The following is a 17,810-nucleotide window of genomic DNA, read 5'->3' on the forward strand; positions in this document are numbered from 1 at the left end:
TTACATAAATTCTAAACCCACATCTACACTGGTGAAGGGGATTCAAAAGCCGCTTTTCTGAGGACCTGAGTTTGCACATGTGCAAAGGCATGAAATATTTCTGTGCACTATATATTACAAAGTGACATCGCCAACTACTGGCCTGCCTCGCATGATAGAGTGTTTTTGCGCATCTGTGTTACAAGGAATTGTTTTTACAATGCTATATTGTATACATATTGGATACAGTGCTGTCTATTGGAGAGTACTGTATCAAACCATCTAGAAAGGTACTGCATTCCATTTTATTTCACTTTACTCTCATGTTCTGGCCAACAAAACGGTGTACTATACAATAACAAAAACATATTCATATACTGTGGAAGGTTCCACGGTATAAAAATATGTAATTATGCATAGTTCACAGGTTAAACTACGAGCTAAAACACATACAGATTAAATATGAATGCACTGTAAGTCACCTTGAATAAAAGGATCTGCCAGATGCCTAAATGTCAAACTTATTACCGTCATCATGTACTGCAGTAGTATTTGTAAGGATAGAGGTGAATCAGGGCAGCGTCCTGACCTTCCAGCTAGAGTCTCATCCATGTGGTAGACCAGACAGAGTCAGAGCGAATCATTAACAGAAAGTTGACGTGAGAGAAAGAGACAGAGATGTGGCCCATGGGTGATATTTTTGAGAGACAGGATGGGAGTGTGGTGGGTTGTTCATCACATTCAGAAAAAGGGATGAGAATGGAAGCATGACTCGGACCGCAGAGCCTTTCTTACATGCTCTTGAGTCTATAATGCATCCATTAGTTTGGGAAGAGCTGAGTGAGAGTGATAATACAGCTGTGAAAAATCACAGTATAATTGCTTCTTGCCACCAGAACATATGCATACTTCCTGCCCAGTACCGTTAGCATGATCAGAAGCCACTGGCCAATCAGAAACCTCCATCTTACATTAGAAAGTGGAAAACAGTTTAGACGTACATGAATTGCCACTGGGTGTTGAAATGATATTTATCATGCATATTATGAACCTGGACTGTCTATGGGCTTTTATTAGCTTGTTTTCATCATAATACAGCCATCCATTTTCAAAACTTGAAAATGAAATAATTTTTTGTTTCTAAAACTAATTTGAAACATTTAAAGACCCAACCAAGTGCATACAAATGGGCAGCTAATTCCTACTGAAACATTCAAAATATATTTTAAAAATTTTCTTTATCCTTTTTTTTCTCTTTAAATTACTTATTATTTTTGTCTCGTTTTCCAGTACAAATAGCTTTGATCCTAAATCAAGATACATTCAAGACTAATTATGTTTTAAACGATAAAATCTGCCATCAAGGTGAGAAAAATAAACTTGTATAAGTTTATTGAATGAAGTTAAAATGTTGACTTTTTACTTCATTGACAGATATTGTTTGAACCTTAAACTCACTTCATTTCTATACTTTTAACAAGATGTAATATCTTAGTCAGTTAGTGCTAGATATTTAGGAGGATGTTGGTAACCAAACAACATTGGATGAGCACAAAACCCCCAAGAAATAGTCATATACAATTTTTTAAAGATGAAGTAACGCATGCTGTTTCTGCCAATCTCATATTAATCTTGAGTACCTATATGCATACTTCGTATCTTCTAAGAGTATTTGGTTTGATCAAATTTATAAAAGACGGACCAGCTGTATGTATATTTCCGGAAGAAAGGAACTACAGCACAAGCACACAATACATAATAACATTACCCTGCATAACTGTAATTTTGTGTTATTTACATTATGCACATACATGCGAATTGCCAACAAAACACACACATATGACTTAGTTTGACTTACCGCGTGGGGTGCATCTTTTTCGCTGAGACCGCGCAATCTATCAGTTTCAAACGATTTGCAAATCCAGCTTTATTTCAACCGTTTATATAACTTTCATCACCAAAATGCAGTGAGCAAACAAACATAGCTCAACTTCCGTCCGCCGAGTGAAGTGGTATTGATCGGCATGCTCTTTCTCACACTAGCTGGTTGACTCGTGGGCGTGCTTTTCCCGGAGATTTGTACAATAAGGGACTAAGAACCCTTATTACGAAACAGGAATCCACGTTTGAAAAAAAACTTTCCTAAACCTGTACGCACCCCAGCAGTGTGAATCGAGCACAAAAGTACTATATCATATTATGGTCAATTAGTTTCCTGACGAGTTGACCCTGAGAAGCAAGCATGTTTGTTTTAAGAAGTCAGGAAATAGCTTATTACCTCTGCTTTGATAACAATTTGGTGAATAAATGATGAGAGATTTTCTATTATTGTGGGAACTGTTCCTTTCAATTCCAAACAACTATATCAAATTATATCTAATAAACACAGCCCTCTCGACAATTTCCTCTGAGTTTCATTTCACTTCCTTTCCTTTCTTTCCCTGTCGCTCTTCAACAACAATCCCTCTTTTATCTTTCCTGATCTTGCATTTCTCCTCCTCGCTGATCCTTAATTAACAGAGAGATATTGGACACGGGCCCATGCACTTGCTAATACAACAAAATGGGAAGTGCTGACAGACCCCCATTCCAAAAAAATCAAGAGTGACCAGCGCGCTGGAGTTAAACTAGGGAATATTCTGGTGGGGTGGATGTAGTTCATATCAGTTGAGATGTTGGGGGTATGAAGCTTCCCACTCAGCTAAAGCAATTATCTCCCGCTCAAGAGAACCCACACGGGTCGACCCGGGCCAAAAAGAGAAGTGGACCTCTCATCCTCACATCCATCTTCTCTTCCTCTCTACATCGTTCCTTTCTTCTGTCCAGTTTCACAGAGATGCAAGTTGATTTAAGGCAAATTGATCCTTCCCGGCTTTCAACGCTTGATCAATCTGTTTAAAGTCCACAGGGACGGACAGTGAATATTTACTGGACGATTCTCCTCACCTACCTCCTCAATCCCACAATTATTCATAGAGAATCTAAGAACGGTGCTGCTCCTCTAGGAAGAAAAGGCGTATGGACGAAGCGTGATACAGGATCAATACAATCATATTGATCAGAATGTGAAAAGCAAAGCAAATTGGAGATCACCAGTCAGCACACTTTCTCATATCAATTTCTGATCGGACATGCAGTGGTTTCAGGACAATTTATTAGTCTTCATTAGTGGCGTTTGCTAAGGTTTGTGCTGAGAGATCTAAACAAACCCTATTAAAGTATTATGGGCCTACTGAAGTATTAATCCTGAAAATGTAACTCGTCTTGCTATGTTTGAGATGAAAATGATATCTCAAAGAGTGACTTGTTAAGGAGATGTGTGCTTTGAGTTGTTTTCTATATAAAAACAGGTGAGAAAAAAGCCCTCTACCAAAAATCAGCATACCAACTATCCAGAAGACCTTGGCAACCACATAGCAATGCCCTAGCAACCATCCACAACATCCATCACATGTTCTTAAAAATAATTTTCAGTAGCTCCAAAAGATAAATGTTTCTTTTCAGTATTGCTAATGGGATTTTTTTCATCATCTTAAAGCATCACAACGGACTAATAAGTGGTATTGATTCTGAACAGATTCTTAAAGGATTCATTTTTGATTTCATTAGGATTCTTCAGGATTAGTTCTACATTTGGCAGATCCATTCTGGCACAGACGCCATTAGTGATTCTGTACACCAACTGTTATTATTAGATAAAACTCAATGTCATATAAACAATAACACATGCGTAAATTTGAAATACAAACATAGAACAATATTTTAGCATGGTAGTAATGCTTTAGTATAGAAATGGGCTCATAAACAACAGTCAAACTATTTAATCATACGAATGAATCGCTGGGAGAAAACTGAAACAAACATATTTCATGTTCCTCACTATCGCTCTCCATCTCTCTCTTATGTCAAAACAGATGCTGTGTGAACTGTCATGACATCATAAGAGGATACCTGGACCAACAATAGACCAACAGACTGAGAATTCAATGGGAACAAAAAACAAAACACACACACAGCAAATCACACAAACAAATGGGCATTTTCACAAAAAATACACACAAAATCCATTTAAGATCAAAAGTTAAATCCGTTTGTGTGCTTAAAAGATACAATACAACAGGACAAAGGGATATATTATTTGCTGATGGTTTGAGGTGGATGCACACACACACACCATTTGAGAAAGGATCACATTTCAAAAGCTTTCCCAAGACAAGTTTTTGAACAGGACACTAAAGAGCCCATCCTTAACAAACATGTGAGAAAGCCAATAAAGAGCATGTTTGTGTGGCTAAAGAAAACAATAGTGTGCTTTCTTCTTGCTTTCTCTCCTGCATGTTAAAATCAGTTCCCGGGGATTTCACTCTGAGGATGTCGTAGGTATGCATTTACAATACATTAACAAACAACAAACTGGAGTTTGTTTGTCTTTGTTTTGGTAGACCAAAAAAAGTCAGTTTTAAGATTTATGTCAAGCTATTGTTATTTCATGAGCTTGTCGTTTTAAAGGCAGTTTTAATGAACTAAAATGCTGTTTGCAACAAGTAAAAAAAAATGTTAATACTAGTAAATGCTCTAAAATATGAATTAAGACAGTATAACAAAATTATTTCATTTTACAAATGAAAACATGACATATGCACAAACAAAACTTATATTATATGTAATCCTTCAATATTAACTATGATAAGCAACAATCTCACATTTTGCAAAAACAAGCAAAAACTTAGTACAGTACAGTACTTTAAAGATTTCAAAGTACAGCCATAGACTTATATGATATATGTTTGCGAGACAAGCATGATAAAATTGCTTTCTATCTTTGTCTGTGCAAAGTCTGTAGCCATCTTTAAGAAACGTCTGAAAACACATCTCTTCCGTCAACGTCTGACTGATCTGTTCTAACTCTATTTTCTTCTCTAATCTTAAAAAAAAAAAAAATGAATAAATGAATGAATGAATGGTTCTGTATACTGTGTTAGGTTATATGAGACCAGTCTTCTTTTTTGATTGCACTTATGCTTTTGTTGTACTTATGCTGTCCCAATTGCTTCCATTGCCTACCCCACCTGTAAGTCGCTTTGGATAAAAGCGTCTGCTAAATGACTAAATGTAAATGTAAATGTAAGTTATGTCCAGTATTTTAATTTCCTATCATGAGGACTTAAAGTTGTAAACCCCTTTCATGTCATATGGAGAAAAAGTAAATGATGCATAATCAGATGTTCATCCACCTCAAATAGCAGCTGCAAAAAGACAAAACACATTTTCGTATTGAATAATCAATCGATGCATTTTTTTTTAAGGATGAGTCAAATTTATATTCTGTCAACATTAATGCTTGGTCTACATTTGTTTTGTTTGCTTTTTAAGTAGTAGAAAAAGCTAGGGGATGCACCGATATTTAAATTTAAGTCGATAACGGTGACCGATGATTCTTTAACATTGGAACCCGGTGACCAATATATTGGCCGATTTACAGTATCTAAAATTAATACAATATCCCCTAAGACTGAAACAAAAGGCAAAAAGTGGAAAACTGCTTTTATTTGAAAACATTGACAGCAGATAACAAGGTAACCATATGATCGATATGGCCAATACTTTATTGTGCATACGTAAACAAAACGTATATTTCTTCTCAAACGACAGAGTTAAGCCACATGTCTACCAGTGAAGGAAAACAGCCGATGGCATTGACAGACTGGTCAAGCACGTAATCACTTCTGCTGAACACACAAGTACACGATGTGGCAAAAAAATACACGCTCCCTTCAACATTCGCATGTCTGTTTTTTGTCAGAAAGCATCTCTGCTTGTGATTCTGGGGGTTTCACTACTCTGTTAACCATTCGTATGCATGAATGAATGTGTGACACGCATGTGTCCATGTACTTAATGCATCGGTGTTCTCTTTGGTTGCAGGAAGACAGCCCACTCTCACTGCTGCATGCTGGGATTGGCTCAGTGCTGGAGGGAGTGTAAAACAGTGTGAGTGGGGGGTTAACCCAACATCTGTGCCTTCATATTATGAGAAATACTACAAATGTGCTTTACGCAAACCTGCTTCATCAAATGCGATTTGGAAACGGCTGCTATTTTGGAAATTAAAGCTCCAGTATGTAATAATTTTGTATTAAAATTTCAGAAAATAACTTGCACAGTGTGATATATTTCCTCCAGTTGTGTGCTTACAATATTTCAAAAGTCTCTAAAGATTTTTTATTTCAGAGAAATTCCGATTTTAAATAACTGGCCGTCCCGGAAAAAAATGTCGCCTCTCAGTGACGCAATGTCCGCTCTATACTTTCTTCCGGTGTAGACCAGAATATCACATGGTCAAATGCGGAAGTGGTTGTTATGGATCACGATTATTCTTTGGCGAGTATTGAAGTCCCCGTAAAACGGAAGCGTCCATATTTTGATACACGCAGACTGTGTGACAAGCGGAGGAATAAAACCAGGATAAATATCGGCCAGGCGTTTTCGAGATGGAGAGAGCTGCGCGACAATCTTGGACTTGACAGAGACTCTGCTCTCGCGAGTGTATTGATAGACAGGTAAGCAAATCAATTATTTATTTTGTGATTGTACAAGTACAAATTCCAGTGAGGATGTATCTGTGTTTCCCTGCAACACATGCAACTGTCAATAATAGCACTTATAAACAAAGTTATATTGCTCTTTGTACTAAGGTAAGGCTTTTTATCACGTGTGGTGAACGAGATTATGGCAGTACAATTAAATACAATCGGATACGTGTTGTTAACATAATATATTTAGTCATTACTTGCAAATGTTCGTTCAAATTTAATTTTAGAACGATTGGTTTGAGCACGTTAAACAACACGGCATTAACCATAAACACGTAACGCTGCACAACATTAACCCAACAAATCATTTAACAAATAGCTGTAAGTTGTAACGGGATAATATAGCATAACATTTCACGTTCCTTGCAGTTCATTAATTATGATGACATAAAATAATACGATCAGATATACAGGTAATACAAAAACAAATAAATTACCTCATCCGTGATCATGATTCGTTTATCCAATTTAGATACATCGCTATGGCGAAAACGCATTTAAAACGACATCTCCCATCGTCCCCTGCTTCATAGCGTCATCAAGCTTCGCCTTTGTTATTGTTGGAAATGCGCCCTCTTGTGGTCCAATACCAAGGTTACATACTGGAGCTTTAAATCTTAACCTTTGTTTAGCTTTGTGTTTTATTATAATGTCAATATTAAACAAAACCTCAAAGGGGAATAATTGTGTTACAATGGAAGAATGATGTGGCAATATCTAAGATATACAGCAAACCACCAACTTCAAAAGGCTAATCCAATGCCTCAAAGGTAAATATGAGTTTCGTCTAAATAAACCACTTCACACAAATTGATTACGTTGCAAAACTGAATTACTGTGTACTCGCGCGTCAAGTTTTCTCTGTGGACGGCTTAGCAAATGTGCTTAAATGTAGATAACACAACGCTAGAATACATAAATAATGAAAACAAGCCATCCTAATTGAATAACAACAATATGTTTGTTTAAACCATTATCTCACTTTCCTAAGGGGTCAAATTATGCAACGTCTGCAATGCACATCAACATTAAGATGAAGGTGTAGATGTACAAGTCTGTCTCGCTGTCCGTTTCAGCACCACGGGTTTGTAAAGATTGCATAAGAGGCCCAGTATAAAAACATGTATATCCTATGATTTGGTAAAAGCCCCTAAGACCCCCCTGAGTATGTCTGTAAATGTCTACGTTCATCTAGGTCATGCTGGATGACAGGTAGAGTTTATATCTAGCCGTGAACCCGTGAACTCTAGACGACTATAACTGTTAGTGTGTTAGGTCTCATAGAGCGTGTCATTGTGTGAGCACAATGTTGACATGATGGGCAAAAATAGGCTACACCTTTAAAAATCCACAATGACAGTCGTGCAAACCCACTCACCAACAAAGCAAGTTTCGGTTAGGAAACAGCTAAACCACATCACAGAATAGAATTAATGTGTATCAGCCTTCCATGCCGATGGATTTAATGGTTATACTGGGAATTGTTTAATGGTGTTTACTGGTACGGTATGTGATGGGCTTTATTGGTGGGATGTTATTTGGTAGATGGGAAAGCAAAATAACACCATTAAATCCTTTCGGAACAATGACCAAAACACACTACAGAAAGGATTGTGTAATGGTTTTTTAGAAAAAGCAAATGGTTCATAATGGTATTTAATGGACACCTAAGAATTTCTATTGGGATTGGTTTCTATTTTATTCTCAGCAAATTCATGTTCAGTCCAATTTAGGGCAATAAAACGTTTATGGGATGCAAAGCAAATATGGAACAGATAAAATATAAATATTATAAAAGAACAATAAAAGTTTTAAAGATCGTTTATTTGATTTAATATATTCTCCGGTTCACTCTGATAGAAACTGACTTAAATTCTTCTTGTTTGCAGGAAAAAATTCAAAAAATATTTTCTAGTTATATATATCTAGTTAAGACAAATGTAAACTATAAGTGTTTGAAAACCAACATACAAACAGCCAGTATTGAATCTGGACACATCATTCACAACCTAGTTACTAATACACAGCCCTTGTGACAACTTCTCCGTGTGCTGTAGCGCGTGCTATAAAAATGCTTGTTTGTATAATACAACTCCAGTCATACTTAAATATGTTCAAAACGGTGCCAAACATAAAACAGACAACACAGTGACCCTACCGTCTACAGCCATAGTCGGTATGAAGGCGTATCTCTCCGTGATTGCTTCAGTAAGTGTCTTCCATGCTTACGGGTGTCCGGTCCGGTAGAGAGAGAGCGCCGGTTGTCCTGAATGACACCTCCGAGGTAAAGATCGGATCTGCTGTGGACAGGAGCCTGGTGCGAGCACATATAAACCTGAGCGAGCACTGGCGTTCATTGAGGGGAGATCTGTGGAAGCCGCTAGCAAGTTTAAACTCCTCCCTTGGCTTTCTCACCTTGCGCTGAACGCACATAGCGCGCTCTGCCGCTGCTTCAACGTGAATAACAGCGCGTGCGATAAAACCTATGTGTGCACGAGCAGATTTGGAGCAAATGGCGCGCGTACATGAGAACGCAAATGGTTGTTGATGTAAAACAGTTTTATGAGCCTTTCCGCTTTTGTTTTCCAGTGTGACATATGCAGATTTACTAGGGTTTAACCATGACAGACCCTACAGCCCCAATATACAAACCTAGACTGTCAATCATTACAACACTTTTAACTCATTTTACACTTGTTTTATGTTGTACTTTCAGTTCTTGTTTGGTCCCTGTCTGAGCCTGACAGCCTGACGCAAAGAACTATACGATGTTGATGTGCCCATCACTTCATTTAACCTACATTAAAGATCTCAATGAAAGCCAGATGTATATTTTCTATTTTATAATCTGACTCTGCTTAAAACGATGAAATACACATTTTGTGGTAAAGAACAGGACTATTTTAATACATTAACGGTATTTCTATAATATCTTCGCAGATCTTCTGGGTCATAACACATTCTTGAGATGGCAGTTGGGTAAGTACCATATCTGGTCTTGAGAAAAAGAAGAAAAAGCATGTTAGGAGCCACCGTCACGCCTCAGGGCAACACTCACTCAACAGGATGGAGATGGGAGTATCTGAGGCAAGCGTAAAACATCAGAGCATCTGATAAACCCTCAGTGGCCTAATCTACATGGAAATCTCCCCCGTGTCCCTCCGGTTTTGATGATCAATGGAGCAAAGCTTTTTGTGTTATATTTATTTTCTTCTTTGGGCTGTTTGCATATGTTTGTTGAAGCGTTAAGGATTTGAAAGCACTTGTTTTCTTATTACTTTAAGTGCTTAGTGTGAACCACCTCGGTTAGTGTTTATGCTGTGATAAGGTTCTGCTTTCCTGTATGTTTGTGGTAAGAGCATTTCGTTAACAACGCCAGGTTGTGGGTTCGATCCCAGGGGATTGCAAATACCTATGTTAAATGTATAGGATAAAGCCATGTAAGTCGCTTTGGATAAAAGCGTGTGCCAAATGCCTAAATGTAAATGTAATGTAAATGTAAATAAAGATGACCTCAACCTTAAAGGTCCAGTGTGTGTTTTGTGGCAGGATCTATCTTTGGCTCAGTGTAGGCATGCACTAGCAATGCCAAGGTCATGGGTTTGATCCCAGGGGATCGCAAATAGTCAGAAACAAATGGATGATACTATGCAATGTAAGCCGCTTTGGATAAAAGCATATGCCAATTGTATAAATATAAGTGTATAAAGACCTTACATGTTCTTATTACCTATTTATTACCTTAGAATGAGCTATTTACAGAATAAGCTACATACATCACAGGGCTGCTTGCTGGAATTGTTGTTTACAGTAGCCCTTAATCGACAAACTGCTCTAGAGAGCGAGTGTCATAAATATGTTATCTCATAAATCACCCAGGTGAAAAAAAGGAGGAAGTCGTTGGTTGCAATTTCAAACCTTGCAACTAAATGCCGCGAAAATCCCCTCATTGCTCCTTTAAATACTGTATAAATGTAAAAAGAGAACTAAACGCAGAATATCATTGAAATTTATTGGGTTGGTCCCAGGGCCGGCCCACACCTTTACGGGGCCCTAAGACGAATCTCATTTGGGGGTCCCCGCTGTGCCATACAAAGGTTGTGGAATTCATTGTATTTGCAAAGATTTTTTTATCATTTTTATTCTATTTTAATTGCAACCTTACAACACCCTTTAAAAGCCATTGGGGAGTTTTTATTTAGTGTATTTACTTGATAACCATACATTAAATTAATATTCAATATAGACACAATTGTTCTTAACCTTATCCCAAAGAAAACGCAAAATTTACAGATAATTATCAATAATACGAATCATGTAAAATAAATATTTTTCATCTAAATCAGTATTTTGTCGTTTGCATCATTCAGTGAATTCTGTTGGATTTTCAACGTTTCTTTAGTTTATACACTAAACAGTTGTCAAATATTGAATGTTTTAGTCACTAACAGTATGTTGTGTGTTGCACAGCACTCATTCAACTATATAACCGAAGTGCTTGCTGATCAACTGAAGACATGACAGTAGCTCCGACTTCTTTGATTTGATTGGTCACTGCTAGGCTCTGTAACCAGTAGCTCTTTCCTCCATTCATTTGATTGGCCACCTCACTTATTTTGATATTGCAATGTTGCGTTTAGTTTAGTTTCATTAGTTTTTACACTCACCACAGAAAAAATAGTGGGTAAGTCTCTTTGGGAGAAAATGGATGTGTGTCGTGAATATATCACAAAAAAATCTAATTTCATGTGCTCTTGGGGGCCCCCTAGGGACGGTGGGGCCCTAAGCAACCGCTTAGTTTGCTTACAGGCAGAGCCACATTGAAGTCACTCAGGACACCATAGCAACCTGATGGCAACCGGCAGCATTGTGGTAGTGAGCAAAACAGCACATTTCTTTTTAAAATCTTTCTATAGTTGTGTGTGCCAATATTACAATATCAAACTGTCAACAACCTTATCCCAAGACTGTTACTCTTAAGTGATGTTTGCGTTGGTCTTTCTTTTTCTTGAACATCAAGATTGATCTTCTCGTTTGACCCAAATGGCAATCGCAGTGTTCACTGTCCCTTGGCAGAGAGGCTGTGATTCCAGTGGGCCATTAGTACTTTCATTACAGTGTTTTCGACTGACTACAAGCTGAGAAAGAAAGAGAGGTTTCCACTCCCTGCTGATTTGATAGCAGCCCTTCCTTAAGACGTGTACAGCAAAGGCCCACAGTCTGAGGTTTTGTGCCTAAACAGTGATGGACACTGCTGGTGTAATTAAACGTCCGAGGACCGGTGCCCCCATTGTACATCTCCAGCTTTATCCGAACTGAGCTGTCAGCAGGCACAGTTCTTGACAATGGCCATCCTTAGGAAGCAAAACAGGGTCGGTCATGGTCCTGGTGGTCAGACAGATGCACCACAGAGTTGCTTGTCTATTTAGCGGAAGAACAGAGTGTGATCAGTCTAGCTGCCAATCCAGACTCCAGTAACTGCCTGTGAACCGTATCCCATATCAGATGGCTAATTAAAGATGTATTCTGTCATGTTCACTCATATGGCCCTGGCCGGGGTCAGTCGTTGCCTGGGCAACAATGTACCACAAAAGAGTAAAGTTTGCTGGGGCAGTTTATTTCATTAGACATGGAATGTCTGGCATGGTAAAGCAATGGCGCTCCACAGGGATGCTGCAAATCTCAAGGCTGTGGTCCTACTCCAAAAGTGCATCAATGGCTGTAATACAAACTCTCATCAGTTCTCTATACTTAGATTCACTCGTCTTCCGAGAGCAGAATTAAGCAACGAGCCATGAGAGTGTGTAAAGGCTCATTCAAATTTAGACTAAAAACTAAAGATTTAGTTTTAGAAATTGTGTTAAAAAGCGGAGTCAACACCGAGGATAAATACAAATATATTATAACAAAACTAAAACAAAAACTGAGAAACAAATAAATGAAACTCATTGGTTTATATAAAAAAAATTTATACAATGACAAAAGCATAAAAAATTATATTAAAATTAACATAGAAACTGGGTTGGATGGGATGGGTTCAACGAAAGTGTGTGTGTGTATTTTTGGGGGCCATCATTAGGGAAGTCAATTGCTGAAAGTTTGCACCTCATGAGATTGGACTTCAATAGTGTTTGCCATTCCATTCACACCAAGAACCACGGTCGATCTAATGCAAATCAGGTTCACACAGTGGACTTGTGCGTTCAAACAAGAATCTTCTGTGTTTATGTGACACGACCATTTTTGAGATCACAGCATGGGCCAGTGTGCGAGTTCTTGGGAAAAATCTAAAGCCTCTCTTTCTCCCTGTTAAAAGAAACAGCGTATGCTGGTTAGGTAGGTTTTGAAGTATGGTTGCTGGTTCGTGCTGGTTTAAGATGGTCATGTGCTGGTTTAAGATGGTCTTTAGCTGGTCATGTGCTAGTTTAAGACGGTTCTAACCATGCAAATGCTGTTTTTTTAACAGGCTCCCCTCATTACCAATCCCCCTCAAGCCCCATCCACTTGCTCTCTCGTAACATCTACAAAGAATCTCATTATCAAGATGAGAAAATGTTCATTGACATTTTTCCTATTTATGTCATCTGCCTTCTGTACCCCCCAGTCAAGATGAAAATACACCCAATGCACTGTCATGATGAATGCAGCTCTAAATGAATAGACAATCTGTTGATGGATATCCCCTCACTCATACCCAGCCTGAGACATTGTTGACTCACTTAAAGTAATCCCACATCAGAGACTGGATTCCTTAAATTCACACCCTTGAGGTTCTAATCTGGAACGCAAATAGAGAGAATGCTTTTTACACATTCACATTTTGAGATCTCCAGAACTTTTGTCTATCAAATTAAACAAAATATTCCATCGTTTCATCTTCACGCAGTCGTTCTCTTTATGGTTTCATCTTTTGTTACTTTATAGTGATCCAGTTCTCTCTAATCTGCTTCTTCACAAAGACCTGGTTTAAAACAGCATTTGCTGATAGTGTAGAGTCTTTGATAAGAATAGAAAATTAGAACATGCATGGGTCCCATTGTTGAAAGTATCTCTCACCTCTGAAATTCTGTTTAAAACTCCTCGAGGCATTACACCCTTAAAATTCATTAGTCGATAATCTCATCTCATAGATTCTGTTATATTTTTGGTTCCATTCCATTTTCTACCGCTTATCCGAACTACCTCGGGTCACGGGGAGCCTGCACCTATCTCAGGAGTCATCGGGCATCAAGGCAGGATACACCCTGGATGGAGTGCCAACCCATCGCAGGGCATATTTTTGGTTCTCCAACCAAAATTAAATGAGAACTTGATTAAAAAATACAAGACAGGGATCGGAATGAAAATCAGTTTCAAACTTTCAATCGATTTTATTCAGAAATGTGTTTGCTTGGAATGAAATAAGCAAGTCGTCTTTGATTTGTTGTGTTATGTAACCCAGCATTCATTCATTGAATGGTCAGTGGACACAAAGCTCAGCATGCCAGCTACATTCAGACACTGAGCTATCTCTCTCTCTCTCAATCTCACACACACACACGCGAACCTGCAAGCAAGGGTCTTTTATACCTGTTTAACCTCATGTCACTTCACATATTGAACTGCTCTTTCCTCATTACTGTTGTGAGATCCCGTTTTCAGTTTCTCTTTTAACAGTATTTCTGTGTACACATGCTGTTTCAGGATCACCGCTTGCTATTACCCTCCTAAGAAGACTATTTTCCCAGAAGTTGGTGCCAATGATAAAGACAGGTTGTCAGTTGGCATGGTTGTTGACGACCCAAGGTCTTGCAATTATTAGAACAATGTCACCAGTATTTACAGTTGCCATTGTAGCTCTTGGTTTAGCAAGATTGACCTCAAGGTCGTGTTCCTGAAATAAAATTTTATTTATCAGCCTTCGGAGATTTCATGACATTTCTTTTTCACAATAATAAATGACTGTTTGGCAGAGATGATTGGCTCATGATCAAAATAAAATAAAATAAAATAAAATAAAATAAAATAAAATAAAATAAAATAAAATAAAATAAAATAAAATAAAATAAAATAAAATAAAATAAAATAAAATAAAATAAAATAAAATAAAATAAAATAAAATAAAATAAAATAAAATAATAAAATAAAATAAAAATGAATTATAATAATAATAAATAGAATAGAATAGAATAGAATAGAATAGAACAGAATAGAATTGAATGAAAATAAAAGAAATTCAATTCAATTCAATTCAATTCAATTCAATTCAATTCAATTCAATAAAAAGAAATTATATGAAATGAAATGAAATGAAATGAAATTCAATTTAAAATAAAAGCCTGCATGTCAAAAAGGCTAATAAAACAAAACGCATACATGTCAAAAAGGCTAAAAAGAATGGTCATTTATAATGTTATTGGTCATTTATAATGTTCTTAGTTCAGCATTGTGCCTTAAATTTAGGGTGCAAATTAGAGAGGTATACAGTGTAAATCTTTATATAATAAATGCATCTAATAAAATCTTCTCTATGACACAAATATATTGATCACTCACGGTTGCAGAACGAGGATGTCTGTAAGCGTGACATGCATGAGAAGTCAATAAATACAGAGAGCTGAAAACATGACTGTTCCAGATGGAGAAGCATCCTCCAGCTACAGATGAAGAGTGGAGAGAAGCTCATTAGCCAGACGGAGGACAGAAAGCCTCGCCTTGAGGATGGAGTATCATGCCACTGGCTGCAAGAAACAACAACACACAAATTCAGGAACTGGCACAGCCGGCCGCTGTCATTTCAGTTTGATTATACATGGGTCACATAATTTCTTGAGAGTGCCAAAAAGAAATTCAGGCCATAGTGTGATTATTTAACCTCACCTCACCTTACATTTGACTGGATTTAATGCGCATCTTAGGGACTACTAAATTAATTTTCCTAAACATCAAATCCTATCAGTGGAGAGTAATTAGAAACAATTGCTTGTGCATTTCTCCTGATAAAAAAACAGAAATTCCCCAGAAAGACTTTTAGAAGACACCTCAGTTTTACAAACTGAGCTCAGAATTGCTAAGTCTGCAATTATATTTTATTGATGAAGATATTAAAATGAACTAAAAATCAGAATATTTTAGCTGCTTTCAAATTTGTATTTTATTCAATGTAAAAATAGTAGTTATTACATGAATTTGGTGCAAAATTGTTATATAACTAGGGTAATATATTCAAGTTAAATTAACTAAGAATTTGAAGGCAGTCGGGTAACTTAATTTTTTTAATTGAAACAACAACTCATTTTTACGTGGGTCAGTTAAAGCAGGCGTAACACATGGGTTTCTGCAAATCTTGAGTACCTAATGAGTAGTATTGCATACTTTGTATCTTCGAAGAGTATTTAGTTTGATCACATTCATAAAAGATAGATACAGCTTCACGACTGTTTCCGAAAACATACGGCGCGTTCGGGGGGAGGGGTAGGCTGAACCAAACCACGTGCACAGCCATTGTCAACAAAACACAGACATCAGTTTCACTCACCAGGTTCATGCCTGGCATCTTTTAGCGCTGGGACGGATCCATATATCAGTTACAAACAATCTCCAAATCCAGCGTTATATCCACAGTTTATGTAACAATCATCACCCAAATGCAGTGAACAAACAAACACTGCTCTCTCTCTCTCTGCTGCTTACAAGTGAAGGTGACGTCTGCGCATGCTCCTTCCCCTGCTCTCCTTTGGCCCTGCTGCATGCTTTTCCGGGATAATTGTCCAATAAGGGACTAAGAAAAGTTGTTACTAATCAGTTTTATATGTTCGAAAAAAACCTTTCAAAAACCTGTAATGTCGCTGGGGGAGTGTATCGAGCACAGAAATACTACATTATACGCCCAACTCATTTTTTGACAAGTTGACCATGTTAAGCATGAGACAGCATCTTTAACGTTGTAAAGAAGTCAGAATGCATGACACATGCAGGGCCGCTTTAACTAAAACTAAAAACTCTTAAAACATACCTGTTAATTTAAATCAAACAAAATATATTCCTAAACAGTATTTATAAAAACTTAGAATAATACAAATAAGAAATATTGCCTCAGCAGTAAATTGAAATTTAGGTTAAATAACTAAATTTTTAACTGTTTAATTTTAAAATAAATAAAAATTACAACTAAAATGCAATAAATCAAACTTATATAGCAAGATAAAAATAAATAAAATGACAAAATCACATAACAAGATTGCTAAAAAATAAAATGAACAAGAAATAAAATATAAAAGAAAATATAAATATAATTACAATAAAAAGTAAAATAACTGCAATACAATCTACGACACCTTAAACAGTGTAATATTCTTAATGTATTTAAACAATAGGCTTGTTTGTGTCTAATTTTCTTTATTCTAAGCTATTTTAAAAGGAAGATTGAAGATTGAATGAAACACAACTGAATTTTTTTTATGCATTTGGTTATTATGATACATTTAATATATATATATAGTAAATCAGCACTGTATATTTTTGCTCCCTGAAGGAAATTTTACACCATAGCTCTGGTAACACAATGCTATAAACACAGCAAATGATATCATCCTATATTCGGGAACAGAAACCTGCACATTCCAGCAAAACAGGAAACATTCCCTGTTTACTAACTGATGATTTTATTGATCGGGTCTTTTCATTCTTAATCAGCTTGTCTTTCTTCATTGTTCTTTTGAGAACACAAAAGATCTTCTATGGATCGGCCTCTCTTCACCTCTCCGATTCTTCTCTCAGGGTCATCTGGGTCAACTAATTGCTGGTTTGTCCTCATTTGAACCTCTGGATATCTGCCAGCGTTTTGTAAATCAATGGAACTCAATTGGCTGTATGTTTCCTGAAAAAGATCTCGCTGTTTTAATGGTGTGGCTGCATGTAATGGTATTGCTGCCGTCCTCGACAAGGACAAAACACATTAACTGGGAGTAGCCTACAAATGCAAATTGTATAACTTGAAATGCGCTTCTGTTTTGTAATTTTCTTCACTTATTCGGCATTAAATTTCAATGTCAAGATAAAGTACAAATGCCATTTGCTCTCTCTCTCTCTCTCTCTCTCTCTCTGTTTCTCTTAGTTAGTGTTGGTATAGGTACATCAGTTTTTAGCTGTCTAGTGATGGGCTGAAATGACCAAAGCTTTTTGTTTCTTCTCCTTGTTAAAAAATGATGGTTAACATGTACTAAAAAACGAGTTTTATTTCTGAATATTACTTATTTT

The 17,810-nt window shown here is 37.0% G+C and overlaps 1 protein-coding gene across 2 annotated transcripts in view; it reads right to left on the minus strand.

Moving 5' to 3' along the window:
- samd10b (sterile alpha motif domain containing 10b) overlaps positions 1-16,258 on the minus strand; it is a 72,067-nt gene extending 55,809 nt beyond the window's left edge. Inside the window, exons 1-2 of one of the 2 annotated variants that reach the window (XM_056733363.1) lie at positions 16,245-16,258; positions 15,108-15,292 (exon numbers count right to left, since the gene is read on the minus strand). In XM_056733363.1, the coding sequence (XP_056589341.1) occupies positions 15,108-15,237 (130 nt within the window). In that variant the 5' untranslated portion in view covers positions 15,238-15,292; positions 16,245-16,258. Of the gene's footprint in view, positions 1-8,730; positions 9,005-15,107; positions 15,293-16,244 lie in introns of those variants that run through there. The other variant, XM_056733364.1, reaches the window with a different exon arrangement.
- Positions 16,259-17,810: the final 1,552 nt, after the last annotated feature.

The sequence above is a fragment of the Triplophysa dalaica genome, chromosome 20 (assembly GCF_015846415.1).
Source record: "Triplophysa dalaica isolate WHDGS20190420 chromosome 20, ASM1584641v1, whole genome shotgun sequence".
NCBI lineage: Eukaryota > Metazoa > Chordata > Actinopteri > Cypriniformes > Nemacheilidae > Triplophysa > Triplophysa dalaica.